At 37.2% G+C, this 22902-nt stretch overlaps 1 protein-coding gene across 1 annotated transcript in view; it reads left to right on the top strand.

Annotated features, from left to right (window-relative positions):
* Nucleotides 1-15098: 15098 nt before the first annotated feature.
* LOC149088517 (ubiquitin carboxyl-terminal hydrolase isozyme L3-like) overlaps nt 15099-22902 on the top strand; it is a 37486-nt gene continuing 29682 nt past the window's right edge. Inside the window, exons 1-3 of the mRNA XM_089252071.1 lie at nt 15099-15332; nt 16310-16438; nt 16814-16970. Of these exons, the coding sequence (XP_089108197.1) occupies nt 15099-15332; nt 16310-16438; nt 16814-16970 (520 nt within the window). The remainder of the gene's footprint in view (nt 15333-16309; nt 16439-16813; nt 16971-22902) is intronic.

The following is a 22902-nucleotide window of genomic DNA, read 5'->3' as shown; positions in this document are numbered from 1 at the left end:
ATGTTTGGAGAGTAATACAGTCGAATCCCGTTATAACGAACTCCAAGATACCGGAGAAATCACTTCGTTATAACGAAATTTCGTTATAAAGGAATTCCAGGTTTTTGTATTGTTCCTATGAAAACTCATCTGGGGGCATTAGAAAAGTATTCGTTAAAACGGGATTCAACTGTAATGCATCAATACATTTATTTTATGAGATTATACGTCCCCCTGTACGTCCTCTTTAAAACCCTGTATACAGCGCAATTCGGAATTGATTTTTGCATATTTTGGCATTCTTGCATAAGCATGGAAGATGTTTGCATATTTTGGCCTTTTTCTGCGAACGCATTTGCATATTTTGGCCTTTTTCTGCGAACACATTTGCATATTTTGGCCCTTTTTCACATACGCATTTGCATATTTTGGCCCTTTTTCACATGCGCATTTGCATATTTTGGCACTTTTTCACATGCGCATTTGCATATTTCGGCCGTTTTTCACGTGTGTATTTGAATATTTTTGCTTTTTTTTTGCACAATCATTTCCATATTTTATCTTTTTTATATATTTTTTCATACTTTGGCCTTTTTACATATGTGTTTGCATACTTTGGCCTTTTTACATATGTGTTTGCATACTTTGGCCTTTTTACATATGTGTTTGCATACTTTGGCCTTTTTACATATGTGTTTGCATACTTTGGCCTTTTTACATATGTGTTTGCATACTTTGGCCTTTTTACATATGTGTTTGCATACTTTGGCCTTTTTACATATGCATTTGCATATTTTAACCTTTTTTTAGCATTAATGCACACAAATACATCAAGTCAAAGAATTTCAGAATAAATGAATCTTTTTTTGAAAGTTCTTGAAAATCTTGATCACTTTTTTGAATAATTTTTCAAATGAGTAAATTGTTCATAATAATTTTGATAACATCGGGTTTTTTTCCGCAAGTGGAATTTAGTGAATTAATGGAGAGATGCTTGCAATATTTCCCAAATATCATCCGTTTTATTGTGACGCTATTTCTGGAAATAGCTTCGAAATTCTCTTGTTACTGGTATTTCGTTAATGAGCAGCTACGACTCCCTAGAAATTAAAAATTCCTAAATAAAAAAATACGTAGAAGTTATTTGCATATGCAGTATGTACATATATGGGGATATTTTTTTGTGAATGAATATGCACTAAAAAAATAAGACGTGTGCATTTTTTGCACGGTGATTTTTCTGACTCGTATTTTCTCATTTTTGGTGCAGATTTTGGAATTTTTAGTACATATTTTGGGTTTTTTAATGCATATTTGGGCATTTTAAGTGAATATTTTTGCAATTTTAAGTTCATATTTGAATATTTTTAGACCATATTTCTCGGGCTCTAATAATCATGTATAGCCGTGTTTCTCAAATTTTCTGAAAGCCAGCACCAGTAAAATGTCTGAAAAAATTAGAAGGACCACTTGTGACCAGTATTATGGGGCGTGCCTGTAACTTTCGTTGTTGCGATTTTTATTTATACATTTGTCCCGTTTTTTTATTCGGCACTTATTTTAATTTGCAACTATTACTAACGCAGTGAAACACACACACACACAGGGTTTCCATAGTAGAAAATTATATTATGATAACTATATGGCAAAGATTGTAAATATTCATCTCACATATTTATCAGGTTCAACGTTTTTTCAGCAATTTTTCAGCAATTTTAATTATGATCGGTGATTGTGGCAATGACTTTTTGATGACAATCAGTGATGTCCCGTATTTTACGGAATATTATAGAGATCCAAATTTACCGTATTTTTCTCAATGAAATATGGTCATTAGGTTATTTGATTTTTTTTTTCGTGAGATACTGTACATTTTTATGGATGATTTGTACATTTTGGTTACTTCACATCCATATTTTTTTATAGACATAATTTCTTCAGCCACCTCGATGGGTAATTCACCTGTTGTGGCATTTGTATTTGCATTCATATAAGATATGTAGAAAACTGCGATTTTTGCAGCAGCCCTTCAAAAATTTTAAGAGTAATTAAAAAAATTGCATTTAAGGCATTAAATTGCAATTTTTGGCAAAATTTAGTGATATTCCGTATTTGAAATCGTGATTTCCTGCATTATCCTCGATGATGTATGGTGAACCTAAGTATGAAGGTATAATTTTATTTGAACCTGTAGGGATATTGCCAATATCAGTTCAATGGGTGAATAATTTTATCCAGTCTGCCACCAATGCCGTCACCACGGACCATCTCCGTTCCGTGGACCATAGGTTGAGAAATTGATATACATTGGCACCTGAGAATGACTATCAAACTATTACTTCGTGGTCATAAAAAAAACCATTTCACAACAAATATCAAATTGCTAGTTTGCCATTCTCCCAAAGGTTGGGGCTACCGGGGCAAAAGAACCGATCTACTCAGGGCAGCAAATAAGATACTCTCTAAGCCGGGCAAGCATGTATTGTGTCTCCCACCCGTGTAATTTTGAATAATTTCAAACAACTTGGCGTCCTCCGGTCCGTACTTGCGAACGGGACTTTCCGGATACAGTTATCATTCGGTTATTGTAATCAAACATCTGATTCCCGATGTGATCACATTAAGCAACGTGAACTTTATTAGAGACATTTCCAAACTAATGAAACCTGCATTGTCCATGAGAACCATGAGTATCGAAATGATTATTGGATAAGATATTTACAAAAAATAACTATTGTTATCTGGCTTATGTGAAATAAATTGTGAAACTTTGAAATAGATTATAAATACCGATTTCTGAATTACTTTATGAAATCAGTTAGATATGAGAAATTGCATCCGAAAAATAGCAATATTGCAATTTTCATTTCGATAATCCCCTTAAAAAAAATATCGTATTCCAAATCACAGTGCCGTATACACAATTGAATTTCTACTTATACAACGAAGATATCTTCCACCTGAAAAATCTCCAAGAAATATGACACAAACATGTATACAAGAGAAATAATGAATACAATGGCGAATGTGAACGTGAGTTCGTGGTAACGGTGAAAAATAAAATAAATACGTGTATATTCGAGACCCCAATAGCCGTATTGCGAAATTATACGCCACTGATGCCGGTTGTGGCTATTTCCTCAGTACACGTCATCAAAACCGTTTCCCTGGTGAAACAGCAGTGAGAGGGCGGAAGAGGGAGTTTTATAGAGAGAGAGAAGAGAAAGAGAGTAAAAGGGCGAAAGTGGAGCCGGGGCGCCTCGTCTGCTGCCATCGAACCAAAGTAGTAGACGACTCTCACACACACACACACACTTATTGCCTTTCCTGCTGAACTTGGACTGGGAGTTGGATCCGTCTTTCGACTTGGAGCCACCGCACACATTGCTGTCTGCGCAACATAAGGTGTCTGCTATCAGCCGGCGGCGTGTGCGAAATATTGAAAAATTACCAACCAGAGAGAAAACAAAAAGTCGTAAAAAGTTTTCAATTTTTTGCTTTTCTTGCCATTATCATCGTATATATTTTTTTTGTGATTTTTGACAATGGCTTGTGAAAAGAAATGGCTACCTTTGGAGTCGAACCCAGAAGTAAGTGGAATGAAAACACATGCAACATGTTTGTTGGGGAATATTTTAATTTGTGTGTGTGTGTGTGTGTGTGTGTGTGTGTTATATCTGGTGTGTATTATATTTGGTATTGCCTATGAGACGTATTTTCGTTTATCAGACGAAAAACTATCTCGTAAATCAGGGATCTGTCCAGTCGAAATTTTGGGTCCTTTTTCTCCGGACCCTTCTCAAAATTCTGAATCTGGAAAACGGACCCTTCACAAAGTACAAATTAATGAAACCATGAATTTAGCATTTCATTTTTTTTTGTTATTAATTAACTGGATCATTTCACTTCAAACAAAAAAAAAGTAATTATTTTTCACAAAATTAATGACCCTTTTCACAAAAATAAGGGAAATTTTCACAAAAGCAGAACCCTACAAAAAAGTCTGGACAGACCCCTGCATAAATACCAGAGAATACGTAAACAAAACTGAAAAAAAAATGAAGAAACTCAATATAGTATTTATTTCTCAAAAATAAAATTTGATTCTAAAAAATTGAAAAAAGACGTTTTATTTCAGGAAATTGAAATTTATTGTCTTAAAAAGGAATGTCCTTTTAAGGAATATACTCGTATATATATCGAACTAATTGGAAATATATAACAATATATAACATATGCACATTCCGTGTATATATAATTTAAATTTTATAGCATCAATTATTTTTTGCAATAGTTTCTACAAAGTCTTACTAAATTTTAAATTCACTGTTAGATTTCAAAATAATTACTATTCCAGCACAGCCACTTCTTTGGAGGTAAAATGGTAGTAAATTGCCTCTGTGGCGATAGACACGGGCAGTTTACGATTGAAAATGTAAATGACAAATTTCAATTCAGATAATTGACAGTTATTTTCTCAAAATAAAGTTGAGTATATACAGGGGTATGGCATTTTACTGGCGACCGTTGATTCCACAGGTATAGAAAAAGCTTCCAGAAAGCGGAACTTCGTAAAATTGCGGAGAAACAGCTTTACCCCGCATTTAACGCTGTTTTCCCCCTAATTTCCGAATTCGAATACCTTTGAATCGCACTATTTTTTTTTTCGCCATCATTAGGGACAGTGCAACAACTTCCTAATTGGGTTTTGGGGAACATGGGGACCGCATAAAAAGTATTTTTTTTTATTTTAACAACTATACAACCCCTTTAAACATGAATGACATATCTGAGTACTACACGTTATTTGAAAGCTTTTTCCAATCAGAAGTGTAACTCCAGGATCAACGGTTCACCAGTAAAATGCCGTACTCCCGTTTACTATGCATCCTATATAAATGTTAAATTGAAATTTGAGAGGATTTTAAAAAAATTGAAACTTAAAATTTCAGAATTTTTAGAAGTTTCAAATAAATACAAAAAAATCCAAATTTCAAACATGTATTGATTTTATCGATCAATACATGTTTGTGATATTGAATATATATAGTTCCCCACATCCTGCAGCCGGGGTCCTCTAGACTAGGATCTTTCACGGGGCCCCTCTACAGTGTGAAAAAAAAAATGTTGAAAATTATCCAGGGCTTCAGGGCTAGAGCCCTGTCTGCACTGCCCTTTTGGGGGCCATGCTCGTGCGACATTGGTGGCAACTATGAAGTATCCCAGTGAAGTGCACTGATTGGAAATTATCAGTGCACTTTAAAAAACAAAATTTTTAGAACATTATCACAGCCCTATTACTCCGTCACAGCAAAGTGCACTGATTGGAAATCACAACCCTATTACTGCATTCAATATAATTTTTACCGCGTAATATTTCGATTTACCCTGACCGATTTGACACATTCTTTGGGCAGGGCCGTAACTAGGATTTTTGCTGTCCGGGGCAAACATTATTTTGCCACCCCCTCAACTTTAAAATTCGATAATTTTATAACGGTGTTCTTTGTTCTCACCCAAAATTGCTAACCCCATAAATTTTTCTGCCTGGGGCAGTTGCCCCCCCCCCCAGTGGCGTCGGAGCCGGGGGTGCTGTGGGTGCTCGAGCACCCACGGTAATTTGTGGCACGGGTCTGAGCACCCCCAGAATTAATTGAGAAATCGTAATTTCCAATATAACGCTCAAGACGAGCACCCACAGGTTCGAAACATTTCCGACGCCCGTGCCCCCCCCCCATAGTTACTGCTTTGGGAAATGCTATTCTACATTGTAGATTAATATTAATTGTGCAAAGCAACATTAAAATCAATCGTGTTAATGTTATCACGTATTTCCATGAGAAAAATCTTCCGTCATATTTTTATGACTCAATTATTGATTTCCAGGCCGCTTTGAAGACTTAATTAGTTCCAGTCGATTACATATTAAGAATGGTTATTATAATAAGAATTATTTCTATAGTTTTCTTCTAATATGAAGAGACTCATTATCGGATGAAAGATTTATTGCCTCATAATATGTGTGACATTAATTTTTTACGTAGCCTCGTACATCTTGATGTGAGAAAGTGTTCAATTACATTCCCCGCTTCGAAATAGTGATTAATTACATTTTAAAATCGGGATAATGGGTGTTAATGGCATGTATCCCCGATATATCCATGGCAATTTTCTTATATACTTTAATTTTACTCACACACACACACACACACACACACACACACACACACATATGTATATATAAAAATTGCGTCAAAAATTTCAGTTAATGCGGCATTGAAATGGGTGTGTCTAGAGATATCCGAGTACGTGCTGCCATCTATTTTCTAAATCGATGGTAAAATGAATGTGTTTTTAAAATTTTGTGAGGGCTATCACAATCATGAATTAGTATTGGGCTATTATATTAACTGTTTAAAAAAAATCCTGAATTATATTTTAGTTTATCTTTAAAAAACATTAGTACTAAATTTTAATTAATCACGCATCGTTACTCATACTCGTAGTGAATAAATTCCTCTACAACGATATTCTTTCGAATCTTGTTTGGAATTGCTTATAGGCAAATGTCGAACTGCTCTCGGTACAACGATATGTTTTACCATGACAGCTAAATCCTTCTATAACGGTACTTTCTGAAGATATTTCGAAACCACTCTCTCTCTCTACAACGATATTATTTATATTTCACTCAAAATCACCTAAGCACTAATCATTCAACAGACTATATTTTGATTACGTTTTAAACAGGTTTTCGTCTCATACAGTGTCCGTCTTAGACAGGTTCCACTGTATTTTTAAATTCCTCACCGGTGTTCGTTCTATTGAAAGGATGTTCATCAACTTCGGTATTTTGACCCTCCGAAAGTGCTAATGAAGTTTCCGTGAAACTACCTCTCGTGTAGTACACCTAAGTGGTATGCACGAAACTACTTTACAGGGTGAAACATCCAAATGAATTTTTTTATCAACAATTGGAATTTTTTTTTTTTTTTGCTTCTAATGAATACCTTTAAATTTATGCATCTTTGTGCATTGCGCATCATCGTTGCGCGATTTAACAGCGTCAGTTCAGTAGAGATGCCAACAACAGCATAAATTTGGTGGCTCCTGATGATGATGCTAACTCTCGATATAACGGTAACCTCTCTACAACAATATTATATTTTTTTAAGGCCTGCAGCGTATCGTTATACTGAAGTCTCATTGTATATATTATTGAATGCTGACTAAAAATACTTTTAATAATTTGGTATTTATATATATATAGATATATTAAATACTCGTACATAGATTTTTTTTCAATGAAAATTCTGGAAAATACTTCAGTTTAAAAATATTTTCGTGGTACTAACGGCTTTTCTTTTGAAAATTTTAAATTTTCTTTATGCAGTATATTTGAAAAAAAAAACCCTATTTCTGGGATTTATAACGCTACATTTAATGAACAAAATTATCAAGAATTAGTATACGTAAGTTTACGTAGTTTAGTATACGTAAAAATATTTTTCTACTATTTTCATTCACATCGAATCACAAAATCATATTGTATGGCATTGATAAATGTTTAACTGTCGAAATAACCAAACAATTTTGTAAATTTCATTGCTTTTAATTACATTTTTTTTTTCATGTATTTCAGGTAATGAACAAGGTAATAACAAGTCATTTCTTTGCAAAAGTATTCATCCTCTTTCCATAAAAAAAATATTATACCACAAATGTGTCCAGTGAAGTTTATCTGGTTTTAAACCATCAATATGTAAGTCTCGTTTTAGTGGGTTTTTTTTTAATTTTACAAATGTCTCCAGGATCTTACGAGGAATGTGTCCTGAAGGAATGGAAATTCTAAGTTTAAGTGAAACTAAAATTAAAATAAAAACTAATACTTTACTGAAATTAAAGGAAAATATATAAAAATGCATTCACATCAGAACAAAAAGAGGTAAATTCATATGTGATGGTGGCACTTCCGTAAAATGTAAATATTGCAATCGTAAAAATTTTTGTATTTCTTTTACTCCTCGAATCTTTTTTGAAGTCGAAAATTTTTTAGATTTGGTTATTTCAGCGCATAAAATGAAACAAAAATCAGTAAATCAATCATGAATATCTCGGTGAATTTTCACTCAAATTAGTTTCAACTCACGGATCTGTTTCCTTGATATCTCGGGCTGAGATATTAACATTTATGTCTCTCTACCGTCCCCACCTGGGGGCCATTTGCTGAAGTTAAGAGAGGCTGTTAATGCCTCACTTCAGCGCCTCACGCCACAGTGCGTGAAATAAGGAAGGCAGGGTCTTTTCTCCAGTGGTTTAGATGGTAGCATGCTTCCCCGGTTTGCAAGAGGTCCTGGGTTCGAGGCCCTATCATATGACTTTTCTTTGCGCCTTTACCTCGGTATAACATCCAGATAACGTTTCCTTTGTTACACTAAAGTAAGGCATAATTTTTTCTTGTGTGTGTGTGTGTGCATCCGGGCAAATACGCTTACTTTCCCGGCTGATGAGGGATGTAGTAGCGACCCTGCTTGGTTCAACGCGATGCCTTTGACAAAGTTTGATGATGCCCTGGGGGGGGGGGCGGCACGGTATGCATTTCGAGCCCCACTAATGCAGAAGGATGTTTAAATTTCCTTGAGGATTTCAAACTTATCTATATATACCTTTGATGCCTTTACAGCAAGTGTTTTCAAGCTTTTGGAAAAAGCGGGCCCCTTCATTGGTATGAAAACGTTTTGCGGGCCACGTGAATGAGTTGGAACAGCGCTTTCAAAAGTCACTTAATGCGTCACAGAACACTAAAGTGATCCGTAAATGTTTCGCAATACTCTTGAGTGCTCTACAAGTATGCCGCGGGTCACTCAAATGATCTGTAATAATGCCACGGGTCTCTCAAGTTATTTTGTTATGTGCCACGGGTCTCTCAAGTTATTTTGTAATGTGCCACGGGTCTCTCAAGTTATTTTGTAATGTGCCACGGGTCTCTCAAGTTATTTTGTAATGTGCCACGAGCCGCCTAAGGGGTTTGGAAATATGTCGCGGGCCTGTTAAGTTCCCTGGAACTCCGCCACTGGTCACTTAAATGATGTGGAAATGTGCCACGAGTCACTCAAGTGATCTTTAAATATGTCATGGGGGTTCATAAATTACCTTGCAATGTCCCGCGGGCCACTTTAGTGATCTGGAACCCGCTGCAGGTCACTTAAGTCATCTGGAAATTTGCCACGCGTCACTTAAGTGGTCTAAAAATGTGGCGTGGGCCACTCAAATGATGTGGAACTGCACAACAGTGCACTCAAGTGATTTAAGAATTTGTCACTTGGTTCATTTTTACAAGATTAGGCTTGAGGTCATGGGCCACATCAGATGACTCCGAGGGATACACTCAACCGCGGGTTGGGCATGCTTTACAGGATTCAAGACGACAAACTAGTTAAATGTATTCATATTACTCATTTCTTTCCAATGGCGGTTCTTCGAAAAAGAACGGACTTTCTAGGAATTTATTGATCATAATAAGACGTATAGGCGTGGCTTCTTTTCTCATAGTTTTACCAATATTACTCCGGGTGATACATGGTTGATCAAATTTGTTCAGTAAATGGTTATGATTTCATGCAGAGTTCCCACATCTTCTTCATTATTACAAGACATTTCGCGTCTCTATATAATAGCGATAAGATATTGACGAGATGATGTTGCACAGCAGGGGATGGGCGTTGGATTGAGACGCATGCACCAGAGTTATTATTGTCTGCCTAATCTCCGCCAGCGAAAAAAAAACACCTCTCACTCCTTTCAAGGATTCTCCGTCCTTTCCAACATAGACCCATCATTCTCATCTCCGTCCATAAAGCCGTATCCTTTCCGGAAAAACGGGGATATATATGATGGACCTTGATCGATGTGCTCTGGGCGTCCACCGCATCCAATTATGTGCTATATACGTATATATATATATATATGTCGAACGATGCTTTGTTATGCTTTCCTACTAGACGACATCGCCCAAGCAGAAAATCATTTTTATATTTCTGGCCATATTCTTCTTATTTCGATTTTCTGTGTATTTTCAGCAACTCTTTGTGACTCTCGTCAGTTATTTTCCCGTCTATCCTGGGGGCAGTGCAACTGTCAACTATCGATTTAGATGGTGTCCTTGGAAAAGAGGCGTTTGAGTACACAGACTGTGGCTGATTGGAAATGGGTTTTTTTTTTTACGTAGAAAGGAGAAAAAAATATTAACGTTGAATATGTCAAGAGATTGACACAGTTAGTCCGTGCTCTGAGCTCAATAAATCATGTATTTGCTGTATCCTAATAAATCATTCCCACTCGTCCGCGTACTATTCACTGAAAAAACAATTCCTTGATTATTGAAATGTGGACATCAGCAAAACCTTTATTTAAATAGCATTGTTCTACAAATGAAAAAAATCGTTTTTCTGGGGATAACAGTCGTGATTCTTATATAAAAAATCCGACTATTGAATTCAAATCCGCAGTTTGTTTCTCGATGTCATATTTTTCAAGTTATAGGCAATTTCAGATTTTATTACTTTTTTCCCCGCTGTGTATCTATATAGACAAACTGTATTCCAAACAGAACAAAACGAAAAGTAAATACAGGCCTATGAATCATATATATATTTTATGGGAAAAACTTATTTAATGATAGAAAATGTCAACATATTTATGTTTTCCCCCAAGAATTTAAAAGGCTTATTTCTTTTCCCCTTGTGATCGCTTTTGCTCTCAAATAATGTTCCAGCAATAGTCAGCAAGCGTTGCAGGCATCTATTTCCCTCCATACTGATTTTTTTATGGTCATCATGACTTTACGAAACCTTTCATCATGTCCGTCGAAAACATCAATACAGTTGTCAGGAAAGTAATGCAGATATGTGTGTTACGCTGTAGTGGGGCGCGACGTTGTTCAGTAGGCTCGCTCATAAGTTGAATATAGCGATTGTTAATTATTTACATGTTTTATTTACAATTTATATAACTATTACAAACTCAACAGCGGGAGCGTGTGGCAGACGTAACGTGTGTGCCGAATGTAAACCAAACAACAATGATAGTCGGCTTTGACTACATAAAAATACACATGTTGCCACACTGACATAAATAATAATAATAATAATAAAAAAGAATGATAATAAACAGTTGAAGAAGGGTCGCTACATGTGAATCTAGAAAACACACTTTTAGGGACATGTTGCATCTTAAATCCCTGTACGAATTTATCAGCTGTTGAATCAATTCCTCATATGATTGTTAACTCTTTTCCTTCCTAAAAGTTCTGCGCTACATTCTTGAAACAAATCCATGCCATGGAAGCATTCGCGGAGATCTTGTTTCTCAATGTGTTTGCTGCTCACAATGACGATAAGTTTACGAGATCGCGCTTTCTTGGCCAAATTGCTGTTTTACCATAAAAGCAATTCCGCCGTAACTGCTCTATGGAAATATCAGACTTGGAAGAAAATTCGAAAAGGTCCAATGAATGTTAAAAACCTTTGGAGTATGATAACGAAATTTGAAACCACAGGATTGTTGGCTGTTCGTCCTGGAAGAGGAAGAAAACCCATTTCTATAGACGCAGTACAGGAGGTTTCACTTCAGGTGAAAACAGAGCTTCAAATTCTCGTGGTAGCACGCACTAGTGTCAGGCGTGCAGCAAAGGCGTTGAATAGGTCACGTTCAACTGTCCATAAGATCATGCGGAATATCCTCCGATATTATTCGTACAAACTTTCACTTGTGCAGCGGTTGCTTATGACGCCCGAACCCTGTTCTCACTGCAGTTTCTAACTCACGTTGAGGTCGATTAAGGATGGCCTTGGAATATCCTCTGGACAGACGAAGTGCATTTTCACTTGGTTGGTGCAGTCAATACTCACAACTGCCAAATTTGGGAACGAAAAAATCCGAACTCTATCTTAGAGGTTACGCTGCATTCACCAAAAGTGACGGTATGGTGTGGATTTACTGCATCATTTATTCTCGGTCCTTACTTCCACGAGGAATTATGTTCTACAGGTCCAGTGACATGTTCGATCACCGGGAAGCGATATGCATTGCTGTTACAGAACGAAATTGTTCCGGCGCTGCAAGCACGTCACTGCCTTGTAGACACAATCTTTATGCAAGACTTTGGGGGCATTTGGAACGTCTGGTAAGTCGTGACAATCCAAGAACTTAGCCTGACCTTAAAGGCATCATTTCAAGCCACGTGCTGAACATTTCCCCGCACACACTTCTGTCAGCTGTGGAACGTGCCATCATGCGATTTCACATGGTATCTGAAAATGATGACTATCATGTGGAACATGTTTTGTTGCAGTAACAATTGTAAAAGTGTTTAACAATTGCTAAAATTGTAAACGTGTGCCTAAATGTGTAATTTCTTAATAAAACGTCCTCTGGTGACGACATGTGCAAATAATTTTTCCCCCCGTATTAAATGACCATCACTTCATGAAGTCCTCCCCGTAATTTCACAATTTTCTGATGACTGGTTCCGCTTGTAGGCTACTTTAAAATAGGGTCTTTTAATTATGGACGCCCTGTATATACAGATTTTTTTTTAATTTCAAAGCTATTTCATTGTCCAGGTGACATCTAACACATTTATAGGTCTGTCATGCGTTATGAAAACTCTATGGTCATATTTGACGATCTCACGTAAGAGTGACTCATGTTTCCTCTACATGCATATGCCCACAGTGGCGCAGCATATGTCAAAATAAGTCTGATGATGGTCGTAAACAAGATGATCTTGTTCTGTAGTGAAAGTCTTGATTGAGGAAATGTGATTCGTCAAAGCATTCCTACAGTTTGTGATGCCTTATTTCTTACATAGATTACTTGTGGAGCAAAGGAGAGTGAGTTATCTAACATGCACCCAAGATATTGAGTTCCTTGGAAATTTATATCTTCTAGTGAACAAAATGTATTTACATTTTTGATGATTTAGCTTGATGTCATTTTCCTCACACCATTCCTCGACATCTTCAACTGATTCTTGAAGATTTTTGAGTCATTTGGCTCCTTTTACGTGGCATTCAAAAATTTTAACGCCTCTTCTTTATAGTTAAGATGTTCCTAAGCAAGCTGATAGGTCTAAAATTTTGAGAGAAAAGAGGATCTGTACCGGTCTTGTGAATAGGTTTACGATTGACAGTTTCCAGGCATTGGCGAAGAAGTTGATTAGAAGTATGCAATTAAAAAGGTTAGAGATGAAATAATAGATGATGATATACATGTTTAAGAGAAGGGTTAGAAATTTTATCAGAACCAGAAGCCATTTTAGTTTTCAGTTTATTAATGATGCCCTTTACCTCATCAACATTAGTCAGCCCAGCACAGCACCCACTCCGAACAAGCCATCCGCACGTAACCTATTCAGTATATTAGGCATGAACTGCTTTTCATAATTGTCGGCAAAAGTCTCTACAATTTCATCGTTTACGTACAACATCTGACCCTGACCATTGAAGATTTTATTGACTGCAGGGGATTTCTTTTTACACAGCTTAACTGCCTTCCATAGTGAACCCTCAGAAGCAGTGGCCTCCTCAACGAAATTAGCAAATTCGTTATAACAAAGTGTCTCCAGTCTCTTGGAATCCGTTATAATGGGATTAATTTCCAACCCTGCGTTATAACATAATGGCAGGAAATTGCAATATGGCGATATGGCCAGAGTTGGTGTTCGGTGAAGTACTTAAAAGAAATAAAAGCAATAAAACCTCAACAGTACATCCGATAGGCTGTCAAAAATATTTTTTTTTATAAAACCGACTGCAAATGGCAGTATTATTGGTGTGCGTGCCTAAGGGGTCATTCAAGTATTACGTCATCATCGATGGAAGGGGGGGAGGAGGTCAAAAATGGCTAAAAATTTGCTTACGTAATACTCGAGGAATACAAAGGAATTGAAATTGTTTAAAAACGGGATTTTTTTTTCATATAAACCTTTAACCACTTGCCTGATGGGTTTTAATTTTTTCTGCACAGAAAAAAAATGTCAGGTTTTTTTTTTTTTTTTTTTTTTTTCAAAATCATCAAATTTTGATTCACTTACATTTTTTTTTTTTTTTGAAATTAAAAAAAAAAATTGAGAAGCTCTCATTTGAATTTTTTTGCAAGGAATATAAATAATCTAGTTTTTACATAGATTATGTAACTGAACTAGATTATGTAATCTATGTATGTCATTAGATGAAAAGATTATGCATATGGATATCATTACATTGCTGTTGCACGAAGCCATATCGTTTGTGCAGATTTAGTTAAATGTTTACTTTTTGTTAGTGTCCTCTAGGGGCGAAAATTACGATTCTCGTGCTAAACACGGACAAGTCAGTTTTGGGAAGAAGCTTATGCTCATGTCTAGCACGTGTAAGTCAAACAAGTAAACACAGGAAACTCAAAGCAAAAATCAAATAGAAATGACTCGATTAGTTCAATTCGTTCCTCAAAAACTAATTTGTGAATAGAAATTGAAGGTAATATAAAATATGACTTTTATTTTTATACTTCTATTCAGTTTTTTCTTTAATATACTTTCTCCATATTCTTCTTCCAAAGGTATTTTTCAGGAAGAACTTTGTCCATTATACGTGTTAATTATATTCTTTCTCAGGTAGGAATCGTAGCACTTTCTGCGGACGATGCCATCACACTCACCAATCATAGGAAGGCTGAAAAATGCCGTGAAAAATCATGAAGAAGTCGTAGAGTATACTGAGGATTGGTGTGGCATCAATGCCATTGAACTGAACCACAACAAGTGGCCAATTTATTCTGTTTCCGAGAAAAACGGACCTAGGAAACGCTCCCATCTACATCGGTGGAGCAGCCGTGGAACAAGTAAGAAAAGTGAAATACCTAGGCTGTATTCCGGACCAGCCGATGACTTTTGGTCCGCTGATTGGCCATGTCAGGAACAAGGCCACCCATAGACCAACCCTAGGCATGCTCTCCAAAATGACATTTCCTCTAAAGCTCGTCTCTCCTTAAAGAATAAAGTCATATTATACAAATCTATACTTCGACCAATTATGGCATATGCAGCCCCGGTCTGGACCTACGCAAGTCATAGCAACATGCAAAAGCTACAATCTCAGCAAACCAAGATCCTAAGGTCTCTTGTGAGGGCACCTAAATTTATACGTGAAGCTGACATCAGGAAAGACCTGGGTATACCCCTTATACTGGACTTCATCAAGGAGCTATCTACGACCCACTATGACAAACTACAGAACTCCGAATATGGCCATCTCAATGAGATAGTGGATTACAACCCATTGCAGAGAACCATATACCGTAGACCAAAAAGGGTATTGCATACTGTGACTGGACACTCTACTGATCTTATAAAGAGAATTAAGTACTCTATTATTGTTTTTGTTAGAAATGTTTTCGAGAAAAGTGAAAAAAAAAGAGAATTATAAAAAAAAGGATAAATAGGAAAAAAGATAAAGTGGAAAAAATTTATACATATATATTGTGTATTTCTATTGTTCTGTGTGTGTGTGTTTTGTACGTAATTTTCCCCTAATTGTGATCTTTCGGAGCACATACTGCGTTTGTACTTTGGACATGACGTTGTATTTGATTTTTGTTTACTCTGCACACACTCATGCTCTACACATACATGTGCAAACTTGTCTTTCTCCTTCACAACGCCTGAGAAAGGGGCTATTTGTAAGTCGTCAGACAGCCTCATTGGACTGGGAAACGACGAAATAAATGAAATTATTTTCTGTTGTAAAAATTATAGAAACTCAAAACGTGTAGTTTTAAGAAATTTGGAACCTTGTCTTAGCAATGGTAAGCTTCAGCTTATTTGCATTTTTCAAGTTTTGTAAAGGAACATTTCTAAAACTTTTATAGTGCAATCCCGGCCAAAGTCAAAAGCAGTGGGTCTTAATTAGTGGGCTTTCAAGGATACTACAGGGGGTCTGTGAGCATGACTGAGAAAACAAATAACTCATTGTTTTTACATTGCTGTACACAGAATATTATCTTTTAATGGCCTTCATTTTTCTTCATTTTATTGGCACAGGGGTGCGTGGACTTTATCTTAATGACATAAATTTCCCCATGGAACACCAAACATTGAGAACCTTTGGTCAAATCCTTCCCATCCTCCCAATCTAAGAATAGTAGCTGAATTTGCATGCTGTCCCCCTGCTTTTAGAAAAGTTTATTTACATTTTTTTTAAAGGTTTTGAAAAAATTCTTTAAAAATGTTTTTGAAAATTACAAACAATGCAATATGTCGAATTTGTGTGATGAACAATTTTATTTTCAGTTTTTGAACCAACTTGGAGTTCCAGAAGAGTGGGGCTTGATTGATGTCATCGATTTAGACGACGACCATTTGGCGCAGCTTCCTAAAAATGTACAGGGCTTGCTGATGTTGTTTCCGACTGGAGAGAAGGTGAAGTTTTCTGTTCATTATAACAGTGAAAGACATCTGATGATAATGATATAGAAGCGATTCGTTTTCACTGCTAACACAATGCAATTAGTGAATGACATGAAATATCCAAGGCCTTACGATACTATTAATGGAATTGTTAGATGTTTTTTAAAATACATTTATGACACATTCATGAGGTTTTTTCCCGGTTTTGCTCGATGTTTACAATTTTATGAATTAATTTTTTTTTTTTAATCCATTCCACAAACAGTTATACATTTTTTAACTTGGTTCTGCTTTTTTTCTTAATTATAGCTGTATTTTCACCTTGTAGAATTTGAACGGAAATTAGAAACTTTTTGTATATATATATTTGTTTTGTTTTAATTTCAGCACGCGGAACATTGTGCCACGGAGCATGAAGCTATAGAAAACGAGGGTCAAGTGGTCAGCGATCGGGTCTATTTCGTGAAACTCGATTGCAATAACGCCAGTGGGACCGTCTCACTCATACACGCTGTCGCCAACACCGACGAAAGCTTCCAACTTAGTGAGTTACCCTGACGCATTTACATTCTTGGTTTGCGGAAATTTGTTTTTATCACTCGAAAATTACGTCGTTTATATCCGTTACATCATGAGGGTTTCGTACTCCAAAGGGTTTTTTGTCTTGTATCAGTGATTGCACAAGCATGGGATTATCAGTATCTTCAAGTAAGAGGTGTGTGATTTGCGGAGCAACTTTCCGAATTCAATGCACAAATTCATAAAAATTAGGACTTACAGCTTCATAAAACTTTAAAAATACTCACAACACTCACTGGTCCAAAAAACAGATGACAGCACGAACTTTTATAAATACAATAAAATTTCGATTAACCGTCACTTGTTTAACCGTCAGTTTCTGTGTGTGTGTGTTATGCATCATCGTCTAAAAAAAATACCGAAAAAACAGCCCCAGGTTTTAAGGTCCAAAAAGATCGGATCACTGCTATGGTCTGTGCAAATGCCACCAGCAATCATAGATCCCCTGCTTGTAATTGGCAAATCCAGAGAAAACCACTGCTTTCAAAAATTCAAATATGAACGCATTGCCTTATTCCCAAAAAAGTGCTTGGATGGACCAAACAGTGTTTTTTCGTGCCTCAAGTTAGAGCCCATGTGGCCGAAAAGCAATTGCCGCAGGAAGCACTGCTGTTAATCGACAATACCCGACAAAGTGATGATGGCAAAATAACATGTTTCTTTCTCCCAGCGAATACAACTTCACTTATTCGGCCTATATGGACCAGGGCATAATTGAAAACATGGAGTGACGTTACAGGACAGCTGTTATCGAAGGCTTGCTTTCATCCGATGATGCCATGAGTGTCAAAGAATTTTTAAAGAGACAACATGAAGGACGTTACTTTCAATGTCGCCACTGCCTGGGCTGGCCTTATATTCAAGTTGCAAATGCAACCGATAATCTTACTGGCCCCAAAGCAGAATGTTTTGCATTGTTCTGCAATGAGCTCTCGACTGACTGGAAATTTGCATAATAGTGTTTTCTACATTTTTCTTCATATGAAGAAAGTAGACTTCGGCATATTCTGCTTTGGGGATTATTGGTTGAATTTTTCAAGTTTTATGAAAGTACTTTTACAAAACCTTTATAGTGTGGTACCGGCCTTACTCATTTTTAAAGGGTTTTTATATTCATTTTCGTCCCAAGCGCGCAGTAAAATCACGTTAATATATTAAAAGATTTCTATTATCTCTATTCGGTTAGCTGTCACAGCCCTGGTCCAGACGGTGTCGGTTTTAATCGAAGTTTTACTGTATTTCTTCTTTCCTGGTTCGAAAAAGTCTCTCAGAAAGAAAAAAAAAATCTTAATTTCTCATTTTTATTTCTTTTTCTCATACCTCACGATGCATGATTTATTGTCAATTATATGAATTGCACTCAAAGCGTTATATCGAAATTCAACAAATTAGCTACTGCAATGCACACACGCCTCTTTCCCATCTATCGCACAGAACTGACATAACTAGGTCGATCGATGCCCTCGATAGTTATTGATTTTATTGGAATTATTTTACTTTCCGCTCATTTTTTCCAAATATTGAAGATGACCTTTCTCTCTGCCGTACTGAATCGCGTCTGGTCCGTATATAAGTCTTTCCTCCCAAACGCGTCTGAATTCAATAATGCGTCTACAGCCAAAGATGATATGTCCAGCACTCAAATTTATTTTAAAATTCAAATATACTGTATATATATTCTAGACTAGTATGACGACAATTCGTACCTCCGATGATGCATGCAATTTCATATTGGATTCCCCATAATTCCTTCGTGAAATTGATGGGAATACTGCATGTACTGTGTTAGGACACCTCTTAGGCTAGTATTCGGTAAATGGGTAGATTCGTAATGGATTCACACAGGGTGTCAGTAATCTTATTTGGATTCACTTCAGCCGCATTAGAGTTCTTTCGAATTAGCATTTTCGTGAATTGTATCAAATGTGGGTAACTCAAAGACAATACAGAACAGAACGGACCGTGCACGACCAGTCTCTGACGCTTACGCGATATAAGCTCATTGCCCCGGAAGGCGTGGTCGTGTTGGAGAAAATTCTGAGTTACAAGAAGAAAAAAGTAATAATAATTGGGGTCCGTATCATGGGATCTAAATGACCTTTGTCATATATGTGCATTCATATACAGTTACAAAAAAAGCATTTGTGAGGTCAGACGAAGAGCATCAGATTATAAAATGAATTTGGGGGGGGGGGGTAGCTATTTGTTTAGTAGCAATTTCTCTTATAATTGCTTTTTAAAAGGCAGCAAAACTTGTCAACTTTGACACCTCAGTGCATTAAGACGGTTTTGGATGAAACCGGACAAACCGTGGAAGAATATACAGTGAAGCCTCCTAATAAAAGCCACGACCCAGAAAACTTGGCCGTTATTGGGAGGTTACAGTTGTTAAGAGGTTCAGTAGTCCTAAAAAATATTGAAATTTTTAAAATTTTGAAAAATAGCTGTTTTTTGTAGCACAAAAAACGTTTACTTAGCATTTAAAATGTATGAATTTTGCATGAAAATCTTCAATTTTCGATTGGACATTTTTAAACTGCTAATTTCATTCACAACAATTTGCTATACACTAAATACAAAATGCAACTGGTTTAGGAAAAAAAACGTGACAATTTTATGAAGAAAATGCGTATTACGTGTGCTACAATCTTTGCATTTTCTTACATGTATTTGCGTATTTTTAGAGATGAGATCTCTCGCTGATTTCCCGATACATCCAGCTATCTATTGTTGTCTATAGGACAGAATTCTCTATTGGGGCTTACCCGAGCACCCTTGGTCAAACAGCAAGGAAACCAAGGGCTCCCTGAGCTATGACATAGTCACTCGCTATATTTAAGCCCTAATTTTTGCTTTGTTCTTTTGTGACCTGTGTCTGGTGCACTCGTTAGCTTGGAACCCCGGGGACTGCGAACCATATTTTTAAAACCACTAATATAAGGAAAAACCTACACATTGATTTCATGTTAGCAGGGTTCAGAAAAGAAAAACTCCTCCAGAGCAAACCCACAGGGTTATTTTCCTATGATATATGCATTATTTTCTTTCATTTTAATATCCAAAAGTGGCCGTAATTCGGAAATCTTTGTGTTTGGAGGTTGATTTTAATATTAACTCAATAGGGTGCGTTCTGTTCCAAGAAAATGTCACCGTTGTTCTGGGGTTAATGTTGTTTGGAGTTTACCGTTACGCGAGGTTTGACTGTATCTTGTGTTGTACGTTGGTATGTGTTAAGTCTGTGGCGTTTACTAAATTTCCATTCAGCAGTATATAACCGAATTGGTATTCAGTGCCGTCTTAACGCATGGGTCCACCTGGGCACGGCCCGGGGGCCTCGCAAAAATGGAGATGAGGTTGAAATTTTCTAGAATTTACCAGGTAGGGCCACAGAAAAAAAACTACTTGGCCCGGGGGCCCATGATGCTCTTAAAACGGCCCTATTGGTATTAGTTATCTGAGTAAGTTGAATGTATATATGGGATTTCGTTGATTTGCCGCTAAAATTTTATGTCATAATTTTAAAATCTAATGAACATGTTCCATGAATAATCATAATTTCATTAATTATATTTTATTTGGACTATTCACTGGTTCATAATGAATGTTTCTCCCAATCAATTTCGTTTCTTTATCCCAAGGGTGCTCAACCTTCAGGACATCGTGGGCCACTAGCGGGGACGTAGCGGGCCACTTAATTAAGGACCTAGAATAGCGCCGCAGGTTACTTAAGATATCAGTCAATATGCTGCGGTTCACTTAAATGATCTTAAAATATGCCGCGGACCACTCAAGTAATCTTGGGCTGTGATGTGCGGGTTACTTAAATGATATGTAAATGCACCATGGGTCGCTTCAGTGCTCTGGAACAGTGCCGAGGTGATCTGTAAGTACCCTATGGGTCACATAAATATTTAAAATATGCCACAGGCCACTTAAATGATATGGAGACGCAATGTGGGTAAATGCACCACGGGTTGCTTAAGTGATCTCTACAACTGTTCCTCTTACCACTTAAGTGCTCTGTAAATATACCGGGGTGACTCAAGTGTTCTGAAAATGTGCAGCGGGTCACTTGAACGATCTGTAAATGTGTCATGGCTCACTCAAATGTTGCGGAACTCTGCCACAGTGATTTGTAAATATGCTGCAGGTCACTTGAGTGATCTGGAAATGTTGCGCAAGCAACTCGAGTGATTTGTAATTGTGCCGCGAGCCATTTAAACGATCTGAGAATATGCCTCGGGCTACGCAAGTAATGTGGAACTGTACCGCGGGTCGCTGGAAATGCGACGCTCGGTTCATTTTTATAAAATTAGGTTTGAGTTCGCGGGCCTCATCAGATAACTCCGAGGGCCACATTTAGCTCACCGGCTATGGGTTGAGTTTATATTCTCTCTATCCCAATTATTAATTGGGATAATTTTTTCTAGGGGGGTTTTACTTTTGAACTTTCCGAGGTTGTCGAAGAAATAATTTCTAATTTCCAAAAAAGTTCTGAAATATACTCGTAGACAGCTTTTTGAAAGATCCTCCAACAAAATGATTCCCGATGTAGGGCGTTGGTTTGGTGAAGAAGGAAGCGAGATGTAATTACTCCACTGGAAGCGTCCACTGTTGGCGGCAGTTTTAATGATGATTATCGTGATCCCAGATGAGAGAAGCCTTTTCTTTACGAGTGAAGAAAAACGAAAAAAATAATAATAATGTGTGTGAGAACGAAAAGTTCGCTTTCACTCTTTTTTAGGGAAAAAGTTCACCGTCACGTGCCAAGACAGACGCGTGACAGGTGAGGAAGCCGCCACTGCCTCTGACATCGATCCATCGATCCATCTCACGCACACCGACGCAGAAAAAGTATACAGCTGTGAGTGAGGGAAGAAAATAATAAAGAAAACACAGTGTGTGTGTGTGTGTGTGTGTTGTTATACACAACAGACAGATCAATACATGCGAACGTGCCTTCTGTTTCTCCTTGACTGGAAACAACCTTTTTTCGACCTAGACAAATTTCTGTATTAAAAATTCTGAATATACGTGCTAGTAAAAGGTTTTTTTAACATCGCGAGGACCCGAAACCGACCATGACCCCCCGCTCTGTCTCCATAGGGAATATAAGCTGGTCACCCAGAGGGTTTGGGCCATGGTGGAAGAGCGATGCAACGTCCGGAGCACTAAGCACCGAAACACTACCAGCGGGCAAGAATCCACCGTCGCGAGGACCCAGGTCCGAACCCCACCGTTGCTATAGTGGTGGTCGGCTGAAGTTGGCTTTCTGTGGTTCTCAACTTCGAGATGCGAATGCGAACCGATTTTCCCGTTGTAAAGTTTCGCCAGAGCGCAACGAGACTACAAAACGATACAATTCTCTACTCCTGTTAATTTGTTTCTACACGTATAAAGTATCTATTTAATATATAGCTGCATGTAAGAGCGAAAGAGAACACGTAGGGTTGAGCGTGAAAAGAGAGCTCTAAAAAAATTTATCTACCTTATCTACTATACTCTTTTCTTTCATGTATTTTTTTTTAAATCCCCCTCCCTTTTTTTTTCTAACGTGTGGTTAGGTTAGGACAAGGTTACCAGATTTATCGTCGTTAAATAGGGACAATCCAAATTTTTTTTACCAAAAGCTTGTACGTGAAGACTTAATTATACATGCATCTCGTGAGTATTCCTCTAGGGAAATTCTAATGAATTAGTTCATGCTGGAGTGTGTTGAGTGGGAATGGGTGTGGCCCTAGCGTATTTATGATGTCCGATTTATGCGTGTTTCATGCACTAGCCGGGCTGCCATCTGGCTTCCGCATCAGAAGTGAAAGTGACAGTTACTTGAATTTATGCCATCAGACTGGTGCTGGTTCTATCGATGGTCTAGGATGTGATTGTTTGACTTTTAA

The sequence above is a fragment of the Pholcus phalangioides genome, unplaced genomic scaffold (genome assembly GCF_987345545.1).
Source record: "Pholcus phalangioides strain wild (caught in Gottingen) unplaced genomic scaffold, Ppha-v1.0 ptg000003l_1, whole genome shotgun sequence".
NCBI classification, from domain to species: domain Eukaryota; kingdom Metazoa; phylum Arthropoda; class Arachnida; order Araneae; family Pholcidae; genus Pholcus; species Pholcus phalangioides.
This window is presented reverse-complemented; position numbering and strand designations above follow the sequence as displayed.